At 41.7% G+C, this 15,339-nt stretch overlaps 1 protein-coding gene and 1 long non-coding RNA gene across 2 annotated transcripts in view; one reads left to right on the top strand and one right to left on the bottom strand.

Annotated features, from left to right (window-relative positions):
* The window catches only part of ARSJ (arylsulfatase family member J), a 73,469-nt gene extending 61,187 nt beyond the window's left edge, over positions 1-12,282 (top strand). The window contains exon 2 of the mRNA XM_084855884.1: positions 8,894-12,282. Coding sequence (XP_084712010.1) covers positions 8,894-10,283 — 1,390 coding nt within the window. The 3' untranslated portion in view covers positions 10,284-12,282. The remainder of the gene's footprint in view (positions 1-8,893) is intronic.
* LOC146343826 (uncharacterized) overlaps positions 10,456-15,339 on the bottom strand; it is a 51,552-nt gene continuing 46,668 nt past the window's right edge. Inside the window, exon 3 of the long non-coding RNA XR_014792043.1 lies at positions 10,456-12,728. This is a non-coding gene — a long non-coding RNA (uncharacterized LOC146343826). The remainder of the gene's footprint in view (positions 12,729-15,339) is intronic.

Below are 15,339 nucleotides of genomic sequence, written 5' to 3'. Positions count from 1 at the left end.
TGTATTATGTTAAAACTTTGTGGTGTGTGATAGGCATTGGGCTGCATCTATTTGGGACGGAGAGCGGGATTGGGCTCCCCGCTTCCCTGCGATGGGATCCCCTTATGGGACCTGGGTGGGTGTGGCACCAAGACCACGCCAGCATGGTGACTGCAAGCATGCCACTTCCGGGGTGGAGGGAAAGGGTTCAAGTTAGCGGTCTGCATCGTAGTGACCCTTCCACCCAGCACCAATGCTCCTGGCAGGCAGGCCAGGAAGGAAAATCAGACAGCAGTCGGGCTGCCCGATGGCAGGATCCATGCCCAATGCTGCCACCAATCCTATTCAAAATTAATAAATGTTGTGGCCAATTGAATAACCCATTTAAGTTGGTGTCTCTTGTTTGTTCCTTTCATCCACCGCATGGACACAATTAGACACTGCACCACAAAATTATCTGTAAAAAGAACTGCTTCTTTATATTCAGTATCTATTTTTCTGCCATTAACAGGGAAAGCAAGGCTAATTTGGGGTCAAGCTGCAATTGGAATTTTATAATCTTTTCACATTCTTCAAAGACAGTTTGCCAAAATTTCTGGATTATGTCACATTTCTACCATAGGTGATAAAAAGATCCAACATCTGTACAATTATGCCAACACTTTGGGCTTACAATGGTATGTTTTATTCAGTAATAAAGGTGTTAGATGCCATCTACAGATCACTTTTAAAAATTGTTGTCAAATTCTAGCTGAGGTTGATCATACAGGTTTTTTAGACCATATAGAGTTCCATATCCCATCATCTGTTTTTTCTTGTAGATCTGCCTCCCAGCTACCTTTAATATGCAGTGGTGCAGGTAGGTAATTTTAGGGCCAAATTAAATGTTCTTCTAATCACGCACAGCAGAGCTATGATTCCAGTGGAGGTGTGTGTATGGGTGTGTATTTTAACTCCCCCCCCCCTTCCACCCCAGTGGAAGGAGAAATTGGGGGATGAAATGTTATCAACTAAAAGCCAGATTATGTGTATTATGTCAGAGAGCTCCAAGGAGATCAAGGCAGAATACCTAATTTTCTCCCACTACCTTAATTTTATCCTCAGATCACCCAAAGACCAAAGTCATCCAGTGTGCTCCATGGGAGAGTGGCGATTTGAATCTGGATCTCCCTGGTTCTAGTCAACACTGTAACCATTACACCATACACACTCTCATAAGTGACTGTGTTTATCACAGAATGAAAACATTTTTGGACATAAAGAATGATAGAAAAACTGTAGTCTGGCATCCATGCCAAGTACCTATGAAGTCTCCTTACACAAGTGTTAGTCATTATGTGGCATGATAACAGGCTTGCCTTTTGCTTAAGAGATACATATCTCTCAAAATGGTTTACCTGCAGGCACACGTGTTGATAATTAAGGAAACAAACGTTATTTTGAATTACTTTAGTCTTGCCAGCCTTCTTTCTATGACGCTTTCTAGTAATGCGATTACAGTAGAGGTGCTTCATAACTAACTTTTGTTTCTCAAATTGCACGTGCTCATGTTGGACAGAAAGGAAGATCTGCTTTTATTCAGAGTTCTTAGATTTCAGGGGAAATGAGTCTGTGCGTGGCAAGCATTGGGTTCCATCCAACTTTCTCTCTTTGTGTGTATGTATGTGTGTGTTCCATCTGTATAGATTTAAAATAAGTTAAGAAAGCTGATTATGCAATCAGATTTTTTTTTTTAGAAAGTGAATGAACATTAATGGTACAGCTGAGAACATTAGCTCCAATTGCACAACTGTGCCAAACCTATAGCAAATAAAACAATAGCCACACGCACATGCCTTCCATCTGTTGCGCTGTCATTACCATTTACTTTGTCAAAGTGACAGCAGAAGAAACAAACTATCATCCATAGCTCCATGGGGCTTTGATGCTCCCATAGAGCTCTGTACTGAGCAGGAGATGCACAATTCATGTCAGTGGTGTGGTAACTTCTGCTGCTTTGTTGGAGAATCTCCATACGTCCCACAGCATATGAGCCTCACATACTGTCACACATATGGAAATTCCCCGACAAAGCATTAAAGTCAGTGGTGCAGCCATTGCTTGAGCAACACTTCCTGTTTACAGTGGGAGTTCCCTTGTTCACTGTAGCTGCTAGGTTGACGAAACTGCTGGAGTTTCATTAGTATTTCTTAGTAATGCACAGCCTGAAGGATCCTGTTCAGTGTCTTTAAAACCTGAAGGTGTATTTTTGTTGATTATTGTTTATTGTTAATTATTACAAACTTAACTCTTCTCTACCACTTTTTTTGGTTAATTGTTGATTGCTGATGATTACAAAGTTGAATGTCATCTGCTTTTTTTTTTTTTTACAGTATCACTCTGCTATTGGGGTCCAATGGACCCCTTCAAAGTCCTGCCTAGAAATAAAGTTTGTGAATGACTTTAATGACTTTTACAGTTTAAAAGGGGGAAAGTAGATTTTATTGGTATCACCTGTCCAAACTGTAGTCTAACAAACACCGTTGTGGTCCACTGGACCCCAAAATGTTAACAAAAGAGAAAACAAAACAGAAACAAAAACAATTCCTGGGTGACATATTGGGCCCATAATAAATAATGAAAGAGATCCAATGTATCCCAATAAACCTAATAGCAAGGTTTCTCCCCAAATAACATAAACATAATAAATCAGTGTTGCAAATCAAGATAAAGCCAACATAGAGCAGAATTCACCCCTGCGGTTAGATTTACTCCTGGGGTCTAAGAATTGACCACCACAGTCCTTTGGGGGCGGGGGAATTGGGGGGGAAACCACCCTGGAGTTTACAACAAAAAAATTACAAAAATAGAAAAGCTACTCTTGCATAATCATATTAAAAATGGAATTTATGATAGAGACAAGGTTTTCCTACTCTATTTTGAGAGGTTCCTGTGGATAGATTGGACCCCAGTTAGCTTAGATATTCCCCATTCACTCAATAGGGGTAAATCAGACCACAGATAGCTTAGTAAGTTAAATGTTCCTGTTTTAATTTGAAAAGGGAGAGATGAAACAACAGAGGACAACTGACCCCATAATTGTTGAGGAGTACATGAAGTGGTTCATGTTTGCTTAAAACCAACTTGTACAAATACCGCTTCGGGGGTCCACAGCAATCCCATTAGTGTAGGAAGCTTAAAAACGAGCCTCGTAGCCGTAGGTGTCAAAGAATTACATGGAGGTGAATGAGCAGATTGGCAGAGGGAGGGATGGAGTGTTCTGTCCCTCCTCTGTGCCCAGTGTAGTAACTGATCAGGATGCCAGAGGAGAGAAGACCTTTTCTCTGTGCCAGTCATTGAAATGCAGCTTTCTGACCCTCTCTGCCAGTACCTTGCAGGATAGTAAAACATTTTGCAGGTTAGTAGCTTTTGTGGGCTTATTTGAGAGAGAGACCAATCAATATATTGCTCATGTATTCCTAATTGGTTTTAATAAATGAAAAATCTTGTTGGCAAGCAGATGTATAACAGAGAACTGAGAACTTATTTATGACACTAGCTCCATTTCTCTTCTGAAGGTAACCCTAGCTATAGTTTGTAAGATAAGAAAACAGTTTAGAAGAGCAGCCAGCTGTAACTTTTTAAACTCTGGCACTGGACAGAATTAATTAGTACATGTTCCACTGTTTGTAGCAAAGCTGCTAACCTTCTCCCTTCCAATTTTGGGCCTATCTAAACAGCAGGAAATCTGTCCGCATTTTTTCAGCCGATGACTTGGTTTTTTTTGTGTTCTCTTGTTTGTTTTAGCCTCCCATTCATCCCTTCAGAATAAACTAAGGCAATAACTAATATTTTATTATATGAGCACAGTGCCTAGTACAGTAGAACCTCACTGTATGAACCATGTGAAAGTGCAGCTCAATTTAATGGTACTGCTACAGGCTTCACTAATTTGTGCATCACATTACAATTCTGCATTGCTTCATTGCCTGGAAATTGCATGTTAATCAATTTAGTACTAAGAAACAAACGAGGAGAGGCATCTTGATAAGGAGTGTTGATTAGATACTCCACTTCAAAATATCACCTATACGTTGTCTTGGCACTAAATATGGTTCTGTTTTTTTGTTTTTTGTTTTAAAGATTATGCGGTTGGTTTACTGCCTGTGGTACTGGCATGCATGTATCCGAAGAAACTAGTGTTGGTCAACCACATCTGCACCGCAAAATAAAGTACTCACAAATAGCATAAAAATATAGGCATTTTACAGACTGATTCACATAAACTCACTCTCTAATTTGTCCTTGGTATTTTGGAATTATTACACTCCAGTTCAGGCAGAGATCAGTCACAGTGATGCAATGTACACACAGAGCTCCCCGTACCTCCCACCTGTGGCCTTTCCCATTCAGTTTAATGAAGGATTCGGAATAGTCGTTTTTACTTCTTGGGTTATTTGGGTTGCATATCAAATTATAAAGTGAAGAAGGCAGACTTCTTAAAACGTACTAGTCTGCAAATTAAGAGCACAATGCAGACAAAGTTGGCAAGTCCCATTGAAACAAAGGTGTTGAAGTTCCATTGTTTAGCTTTCTCTGGATTGTACCTAAGGGCTGTAATTCTGCACCCAGTTGTACATGCTTAGATCAATTTGAAGTCAGTGGGTTGATCTGGGTACAGGCCTAAAGCCATGTTCAGTTGCAAAAACCTGTGCAAGTTGCTCGGTTAGAAACAAACACTGCCTTAGTTATTGTTTGCACAACTTCTGTAAATAAAATTCCATGTGCATAGAACCAGGCAAAGCATGCTGAAAGGCAATTAAAGTGCAGCATATGCATCCATCTGGCAGAAGTGTTGTGGTACTGATTCTGCAAATAGCTGAGCCCTGTGCTGTTGAAGTCAATATAAACCAAGCTTCCAGTATTGCTGAATACGTTTTATAAACCTTTCCTTGTGTTAGATTAATCTAATCTTCTTGTTATGTTAGGTTAATCTACGTTTATATTAGACTGAGGGAACTGGAATCACTAGCCTGATCAGCAAAACTGCCTGACCAAAAGAGAAGGTAGCTTGTGGATGAGTCAGAGGCAATGAGTCAATTAAATAAATACTAAATATAATGCTGAAGACTTATTTTACAGAAACAGCACAAATCACACTATTTCCACCACTTAGGTAGAAATAGATAAAGGTAAAGGTGTCCCCAGCCGGTCGTGTCTGACTCTAGGGTATGGTGCTCATCTCCATTCTAAGCCGAAGAGTCAGCACTGTCCAAAGACGCTTCCGTGGTCATGTGGCCGGCATGACTGAACACCGAGGTGCACGGTGCTACTAGTGTTGGTAGTGTCATTTCAAGCAAAATTTACTATTACATCTGAGGGAATTAGTTGCAACTAAAGCAGCAGTCCTGTGAGCACTTACTTTGTAATTAATGTCATTGCACTCGATGTGATGTACTGTCAGGGAAATATCTATAGGATTGGGCTGCATGTCCCTTTCCACTGCATTCAGTGGGACTTTTGCTTGATTCTTAGGGCATCTCTATGCCTGCATTTATCACACATTCACAATTGGCCGCTCACAGAAGTTTGCAGATCCATTACATGATGCCGTAATCCTCCAGTGATTTTCCCACCATCTCCCCCTACCTATCCCGTGTTATCCCCTAACTGAAAAAAATACAGTATTTTTTTCAGCCCGCACAACTGGAGTGCCGTGACCTCCCCGTGTATTTCTCCCATAGCACAAAGAAACTGCTGTGTGTGGGCGGCTATTTTGGTTTGTTGGGGGTGCAATCATGGTGACGACAGCAGTAACATTGGTGTGGTGGGTGTGTCAGTATACTGACCTGCCGGCTTGCTGCCACGCCGGCTTGCTGCCATGCTCTGACCAAATGCAATGCATTTTTGCTCCCAACTTCAGCTGCTTACTCCACAACACAGAATGGCCAGCATTTCAGCAGTTTGTTAGGAAACCGGTGTCTGCGGGGGCGGGTTTAGGCAATTTGGTGGAGGTTGCTATCCACCTGCATTGCATGTCCATCACAACCAAACCACCAGTAATCTGCGAGGGGAGGGAACGGGGCAGAAACCAGGGAGGAAATTTGGGATTCCCCCAATGCTTGTAAATGGCTTTTCACAGAAGAGTAGCCAGCCCATGAAAAGGTAAGGAATGGAATATAATGAGATAGAAACAACTGTGTAAAGGAGCCCAATCTAATCCCGTGATGAAACCAGATGGAGAAAGCCCCAATATTAATGCAGATTTCTGCCCCCATCTGATGAACCCCTTATATTGCCTGGAATTATTTGGTTTCCTCCACCAAGTAGTTAAGGGCCGCGGTGGCTTAGTGGTTAAGACGCTGAACTGCAGACTGGAAGGTCAGCAGTTCGAGACCCTGGCGTTGCATGATGGAGTGAGCTCCCGTCTTCAGTCCCAGCTCCTGCCAACCTAGCAGTTCGAAAGCAAGAAATTGCAAGTAGATAAATAGGTACCGCCTCGGCGGGAAAGGTAACAGCGTTCCGTGCACCTCGGTGTTCAGTCATGCCGGCCACATGACCACGGAAGCGTCTTCGGACAGCGCTGGCTCTTCGGCTTAGAAATGGGGATGAGCACCGCACCCTAGAGTCGGACACGACTGGTTGGGGACACCTTTACCTTTTACCAAGTAGTTGCACTTATGCCTTTGCTGATAATGCTTGTAACGTCTGCCCATGGTGTCAGGATAGATTCAAAGATTGTGTATCTTGTGTACATGCTAGAACACGTACCCATATAGGGCAAGCATTGGTAGCTGAGATATTTATTTATATTTAATCTGCATTCAGATATGTGTGAAAGTTGCAAACATAACAGAAAATGGTGTGGGAACAGCCACTGCAACTGCACAACTCCATACAACATCAGAACTGGGTATCAGAGAGGTATCCTTTAAAATTTAAATATACGTGTGTGTGTTTTGCAGGGAGTGGGGGAATAAAGCACAATTTGGATTAAAATGTCAACTTTGAAATAGCAAACCGTATCCTAATGTCCTTGTATTTCTGTGACTGCTGTTGTAAACATTCATGAGAAGTTGTTTAATTTCTTCAGCAGTATAAGGCATTTAACAACAAGAAGAGAGGAAGTAGTTAATGCAAAAATGGTGTCAAAACATGAGATAAAGCTTCATGGTATTATGTAGTTCTTAATATTTCATATGTTTTCTCACTAGTAGAAAGTCTTCTGTGGCTTTAAATTATTATTTTATTTTCAGAGCCAAACGGGTGTTTACTGATTTGGCTTTTAGAGTACTACTTGCTAATTGTCATATTAAACCTATTTTGTATTCATGTGGGTGCCATATGTTTTTTAAAACAAGAATTCCACAACTACCCTAAACTCCTATTTTGCCATTTAAATATATGGTCATATTACAGAACATTTCACGTTCTGTAGATATGATTACCATTTGTTGACTATGAGAGTGATAACAATAGTATATAAATGTATAAAAAAATACTTTATTACAAACTAAGTCAGCAAGCTTAAGGCACAAACTGTATGGCAAGGATTTTCAAACTTTATTACACAGGATCTCCCCATGTCAGTTGGCACATTAAAAACTTAACCAGTTTGAACAGGTACGTAGGGAACTGCATCAGGGAGGAGGAATCCATTTTACCAGTGGTGTCTGTTCTACCAGTGGACAGACAGAACTGGATATAACCCATTAGTACAAAGTGAGGCTAGAAGACCCAACAATGCAAGAGAGAAGTATGTCTGCATTACAACACAGAGCGTACGCCACAATGAGCATGTTTCATGTTTAAGGTGCTGCAGGGCTCTTTGTTGTCTTTGCTGCATCAGACTAACAGGGTTACCCCTCTCAAGGTAAGAAATGAATACTGGATGCTATGGCACGCCTCCCGCACCCCAGCAGCCATTCATATTTCTTTGCATAGGCTTCAGGAGCTGTAGTTACATGATACTGAAGAAGGGAAAGTAACATTTATGGAAGGTGGTGCCATTTTCAATATTGCAACCAAATGACAAGGCCACGATAGATGCCAAATGCAGCGTAAGGGTGTTTAGCGCCCTGCATCTAAAATTGGGCAGAACTAAATGAAAAGTGCCAGAAGCCAAATCCCAGTGATACATTCTTCATGCCAAAAGTATATTCCACCCATTTTTTTCACTTGGAAAATAATATGAAGCGATGACTTGTCTTAAAACAATCTGAAAGTATTTGGCTGCATTTTTAGGATAGGTTGTAAGGATGTCTCTTCAGTATCTTTTTGTTGAAGTAGAATTTGGAATTTGTGTAATTTTATAAATATTGTCTATGTAGATCAGAGAATATGGAAAATTGTAACTATTTCAGATTATGTCAACTGTAACACAAACAAATGAACATAGCACTCTCACTTCACAGTGGTTTGACATTCTCTGAAATGATTTTTTCTGGTTATTTCATTTATTCACAGATGAATATTCTTGTGAATATGTATTTCAGTTTGTGTCAGTCCCAGCTTCTGTGCAGTTGAGGGCAAAATAAGTCTATAGAGAGGAAAAACAAACCCTCTAGTTGCTCAGATCAGCAAGCAAACCTGACTTGGAGGCTTTTTAGGAGTCAGGAGTATCACACGTGACCTCTTCTGGCCTATTACAACACCTGGCCTTTTTTGGCCAGGTTGCTCAGGGCTGAATCTCTACCTAACATCTCTCAGGCTACCAAGTTAAAGCCACCTAAAGCTGCCGTGACCGTGCTCACTTACCTGGAAGTAAGCCGCATTGAACACAATGTATCTTTACTTGGAAGTAAGCCTCATAGGACTGTGCACACTCATGATACACTGTGCACTCAAGTTCTGACTGTTTGTGATCTGTATACAATTTCCATTTTTCTCCTTTGCCTAAGATACAGTTTCTTCTCTCTTTTTTTGTCTCTTTCAGGTATCAAATCCACACAGGACTTCAACATTCTGTCATAAGGCCCACACAGCCTAACTGTTTACCACTGGATAATGTGACACTACCTCAGAAGCTGAAGGAAGCTGGCTACTCAACCCATATGGTTGGCAAATGGCACTTGGGCTTTTACCGCAAAGAATGCATGCCAACACAGCGAGGGTTCGATACTTTTTTTGGTTCTCTCTTGGGCAGTGGCGATTATTACACCCATTACAAATGTGACAGCCCTCGAATGTGTGGTTATGACTTATATGAGAATGACAATGCAGCTTGGGATCATGACAATGGCGTGTACTCAACGCAGATGTACACACAAAAAGTGCAACAAATCTTAGCTTCTCATAACCCCAGAAAACCCATATTTTTATACATTGCATACCAAGCTGTCCACTCACCACTTCAAGCTCCAGGCCAGTATTATGAACGTTACAGATCAATAAATAATATAAACCGACGCAGGTATGCTGCTATGCTAGCATGCTTGGATGAAGCTATCAACAATGTGACCCTTGCATTAAAGAGGTATGGTTATTATAATAGCAGTGTTATCATTTACTCTTCAGACAATGGAGGGCAGCCAACAGCTGGTGGAAATAACTGGCCTCTCAGAGGAAGCAAGGGGACTTACTGGGAAGGAGGGATTAGAGCAGTTGGCTTTGTGCATAGCCCTCTACTCAAAAACAAGGGATGCGTGTGTAAAGAGCTTATACATATTACAGATTGGTTCCCTACTTTGATCACATTAGCAGAAGGACAGATTGATGAGGACACCCAGCTGGATGGCTATGATGTGTGGGAGACCATAAGTGAAGGCAGGCGGTCTCCAAGAATGGATATTTTACACAACATTGATCCTATTTATACCAAAGCCAAAAATGGTTCATGGGCAGCTGGTTTTGGGATATGGAACACAGCAATCCAGTCAGCAATCCGTGTGAACCACTGGAAACTACTGACAGGGAACCCAGGATACAGTGATTGGGTCCCTCCTCAGTCATTTAGTAATGTTGGCCCCAGTCGCTGGCACAATGAACGGGTTTCATGGACAGCTGGTAAAACTGTGTGGCTGTTCAACATCACTGCTGACCCGTATGAGCGCGTGGACCTTTCCAGTAAGCATCCAGATGTAGTAAAGCAGCTGTTGCGTAGGCTTTCACAGTTCAATAAGACAGCTGTGCCTGTTCGCTATCCACCTAAAGACCCCAGGAGTAACCCCAATTTTAATGGAGGGGTTTGGGGCCCATGGTTCAAGGAGGATAAGAAGAAGAAGAAACCAAACAAAAACAAAGAGAATAAACACAGCAAAAATAAAACCAAGAAGAAACCAAATCGGAGGAAAGGACTTCCCTTGAACTGCTTTGCAGGTGGATAGTTTCAGCTGATGGCTTCTGCTGGAATCCTAATCACACTTACCTGGAAGGATGCTACCAAAAGCAGTGGCAGTTAAGCTTCTAGGTAAATGTGCTTAGGCTCAGAGTGCTATTGCTAAACTAAAACACTTTCCCAAATGCATAATTTTCAGATGTACCAACACAGTAGAAATGCCATTTCTGCATGGTTGCCATTTTTATTTGGTCTTGCATTGTGACAGCAGAAACGTGTAAGGTGTAGTTAACATCTATCTAGTGGACCTTCGTGATGAACCACCTTTTCTTCCATACAAACAAGATTTATTCGCACCATATGACTGAATACATGGTGAAAAGATTGTGCCAAATGCACTTATTTATTTTAGTAACCGTGTGGGAAATTGTACTGAGAAACGTTCTCCGTTGGACAGAGGAAATACAGACCAAAAAGGGGGGGGGGAACGTTAAAATGGGTTTGATTTGTCATATTGTCCTGATGAAACATAGTCAACCAGTAAGTTCCATAATAGCCTGAATGAGCTGTGAAAAAGCTGCTTCTAATTAAATTTTGCCTGGCTTTAAAACGGGAAAGGATTTTTTTTTTTCCTTCCCAGAATGTGCCAGGCTACAATTGCTTCCAATAAAAACAAACTACACACACACGCACAACTGCTAGTACATGGTTATAATTACTGAATGCTGTAGACTGAAATCCTGTGCTGTGTTATGTGCGCACAATCCCACTGAAATCAATACAGAATCCACATGTAATTGTACAAAGAATTGTTTTCATAATGCCACTCCCCAAGCACTGCTGCTGAGTAACCTCTGTTCATGTCAGTGGGAATGGGAGGAACTGAGCACCTGTAGTGCCTGATAGATCGTATGCTGTCCAAATCCAAAGGCCCATGTGCACTCCAGAGTGTATATGAAGTTCCTAGATGGGTAGCTTTACACATTTTTCTCAGGAAGAGTTCCACATTCACTAAGGTGACCAGAGAAGGCTGGTGACCCGGGGAGCCCCATGTGAGCATTGCAGCCCTTCTGGAGACATCAGTGAATCCAGGAGATGAACTTCAACCATGAAACACCTTTCATACAAAAGTCTTATTGACCTAACAGGGAATGTGCTTGCATGTCAGGATTGTATCCAGGAGCAGAGATCCAGTGAATCAGACTTACTTGCAACTTGGTCCTAGGTTGGTTGTGGAAGACAAGGATCCATGGGCAGAACACAGTTGCTCTCATGATACCCGGCTGCTGGGTCTGTGGACATACTCTATGTACGTTTCACAGCTTCTACTTGTTGAAGAGGCAGAAATCAGAAAATGGCTTCTAGCAAAGGAGGAAATGCCTTGCTCACACCACTCCATCCCCAACGCCTGTGGTGGAAGGCAAACTGTGAGGCAGGATAAGGACTCTTTCCACACTCCAATTCCATGTTCCACAGCTTTCCATTCCAGCTGCTACTGTTGGACTAATGCAAGACAAGGATGGCCTGGAAAACTAGCCCCAGTCCCACTACTCCCTAGGTCACATACAGCATCACCCTGCAGGAGGACCTGCTGTGTACTTTCTGGTTAGGTGCTGACCAAGGGAAGAAGAAACGCAAGTGAAGTGAGAGCAGTAGCAGCTGGGGCAGGTTTCTTATTTTGCAGCAGCAGGGCAAGAGGCCTGCCTCTTGCATAGACACATGTCATAGTTTGAGTATTTAAATGTCCATAACTTTTGGCTTCCATGAGGATAGTTCAGTAGTCCATTGTTATTCCTAAGAGAATGTTGTTTCATGTAGCTATATCTAAAAGTACTGTAAATTCAGAGATAACTGTTAAAGGAGGAGTTATTCAGGTGCATCACTACATTTTGTGTTTGTCTCCAATCATGTCAAGGTGATTAGTTGTGTGTGGTCGCTCAGTTTTCTTTATGGAAGCAAAATCATCTATGTTTATGGAAAGGGGAACAGAAAAAAGACGAACCTACTCTAAACCTTTTATTTATATATGTATTAAAATAGTTTATTTTTATGGCAATAATTAGAATACCCTGTCATGTCTTTTTTTTACAAGGTAAGAAAAACTTTTCAGATTGTGAAATGCAGGTATTGGAATGCAGGTGGGGCTTGGTGCCACTTTGCTTTGGACAGAAACGTCACCACCAACACCAAGCAAGCAGAGTCAGAATAGGAGATGGGTAGAAAACATGTTGTCTCTATCTGTGATCACACTTGGCCCTAAATCAGTGATAATTGATAGTTGCACTGTTTCATAGAAAATATCCATAAACATTTGATACTGGAACTTCTAACACATTCACCACACTTGTATTGTCCTCAGAACCTTCAACAGAGACCAAGAATATCCTCTTGAGTTTATCCTTCATGCACCAAGTTAAGAGTTGCCAAGATGTATACACCAATGTTTTTGGTGGGTGCTTCTCAGCCAAGATTTCCTTTCCTCTGTTCCAGATACCTTTTGGCAAAAAAGGGAGAGATAAGAAGGATGAGATCTGGAAAAGTTAAGTCACACATAGATTGGCCTGGTAATACCAACACCAATTCATAAGAAACACTACCCCTGCTGAAATGACTTTGTTTTATACAACCATTAAAGGTACAAATGTCCTATCCTTTTATCCAGTTACCATATCCACAAGTGTTCTGGGAGAAACTTTTCCCATTAGCAGTACTACACAACAGTAGCAAAAGGAGGAAACTGATTGGACCAGCCAGAATGTGGCTAGTTAGTACTCTTTACAAGCTGAAACTTGGGACAGATAGCCAGTTTGTCCAATGAATGTTTTCTTCTATGATTGTCAATAAAAGGGGAAAAGGCGAGGGAGACTGCATTTATATGGAACATTGAAGATTTGAAAAATGTGTTCAGATTATTATTAATTAAAAAACAGAGCCAGTTTGGTGTAGTGAATATTAGGACTAAACATTTATCCTCATTCATTCATTACATTTCTATACCACCCAGTGGCCAAAGCTCTCTGCAGTCCGCAGCAGGATAAAGCATAATACAAAACCTTTAATATTCAAAAATTTAGAACTGTTTTAGTTTAAAAACAAAAACAGTTGCCAATAAATCTACCAGGACCTGATTAAAAAAAAACAACCTAAAACACCCCATCATATGCTGTCAAATGCCTGGGACTAGAGTCTTAATCTGGCACCGAAAAGATAACAACATTGGTGCCAAGCGGACATCACTGGAGACAGCATTCCACGGGGGGGGGGGGTTCACCACAGAGAAGCCCCTCTTGTTGCCATCCTTGAAGGAGGCTCATGGAGGAAGGCCTCAGATGTTGGTCATAGTGTACAGGTAGGTTCATACCAGGAGAGGCACTCCATTAGGTATTGTGGTCTAGAGCCATGTAAAGCTTTATAGGTTAAAACTAGCACCTTGAATTGGGCTTAGAAATATACAGAGAGCCAGTGCAATTGGGCCAGAATCAGTGTTCTATGCTCAGACCTCCTGGTCTCTATTATCAATCTGGCCACCACATTTTGAACAAGCTGCAGCTTCTGAACCATCTTCAAGGGCAGCCCCACCTAGAACACATTGCAGTAATCTAACTTGGACATTATCAGAGCATTGATTACTGAAGCCAGGCTATCCCTGTCCAGATAGGGGCGTAGCTAGGCCACCAGCTAAAGTTGGTAGATGACACCCCATGCCACTGAGGGCATCTGAGCCTCAAGTGACAGTGATGACTCCAGGAGAACCCCTAAACTACAAACCTACTCCTTGGGGGGGGGGTAACCCCACCCAGAATAGATTAAGCACCTTCCATCTGGTCAGAAGAATCATCCACAAATGGTATTTCATTCTTGTCTGGATTGAGTTTAGGTTTTAGTGCCTAAAATAAAGTGCCTTACATTTTCTAAGCACTGCATAGAGATTAAAAGATAAGACACTCCCTGCCCACAGTTTCACAATCCAACAGACATGGTACAACGTGCAAAAAGAATAGGGAGGGAAGATAAAAACAAGAATTGGAGCACCAGCTCCTTCTCTGCTGATGGGTTGAGTTAGCTTGGTTTCCCTCCAGAGGTCCTTGGTTTCCTAGTCTGTGGAGAGGCTGAAATGCGTCTCCCTTCAGATCTGCTGTCTTGGGACAACTGGGATATAGTGTCTTGACTTCTTTTAGAGAAGCTCACAGGGTAAACTTTGGCCAGGCAATTTCTATCAGCCTAACAACCTCACTGGGTTGTTAAGAAGTTAAATAAGAAAAACCAGTGTATGCCACCTTGGAAGAAACATGGGATATAAATTTGATCTCTCTGTCTATCTGATGGTCAACTTTTTCTGTTAGATAAAGCTCCTATGCTTTTCACAGCTACATGACTGAAGCATATTCCACAGGTAAAGATTTTCCAATCCCTGCAGTTCTAGGATGGGGCTGCATTCTCAGCTTCCAAATTTCTGCTTGGGGCATAGAAGTCCTTCAAGGCAAAGGCTGGCAATCCTCTTTCTGTGTAACAAATATTGAAATATGTGGCTCTGACTGACTGCTGGCTCTGACTGACTGCTGCTGCCAAGGGTCAGTGGCCTCATACACAGAAAGATCAGAGGATGGCATGAGATTAATTGAGATAAGACTAGGGAGGCAGACTGACTGACTCACAGGAAAAAGGATTGCTGCCAGGTGCACTTCTTAAAGAGTGGCTTCTCTGGGTGATTATTTGAGAGGACCTTGTAGGTAAGCAAGCAGAAACTGGTTTTATATGGTTCTTATAATGAACAACTAAAAACGTGTCCTGCCATGAACTTATAAAAGAAAGGGGGAAACCCTCCCCCCTGGGCTGATACCTTAAGGAGCTAACAGACAGGCTAGCAGCTTAGTAGGGGTACCAACTAAGATTATTAGATAACTTCTTAAGGCTGCAAATCAGATGGGCAAAAGCATAAATCATTTTCAAAGACTATTGAATGGACATGGGGAAATTTTGCCACAAATCCCGAGTTCAAGGTTTAAATGGAACTCAACACTTACCCTGGAAACTAGTTTTTAACATCAAAACTCAACCCTGGGCCATGTTGGAAGTGATTAATGAATTTGTATAGCATTAATGAA

This window comes from Heloderma suspectum, chromosome 5, assembly GCF_057233095.1.
Source record: "Heloderma suspectum isolate Gila_16-S chromosome 5, 16-S_ref, whole genome shotgun sequence".
NCBI classification, from domain to species: Eukaryota; Metazoa; Chordata; class Lepidosauria; order Squamata; family Helodermatidae; genus Heloderma; species Heloderma suspectum.
This window is presented reverse-complemented; position numbering and strand designations above follow the sequence as displayed.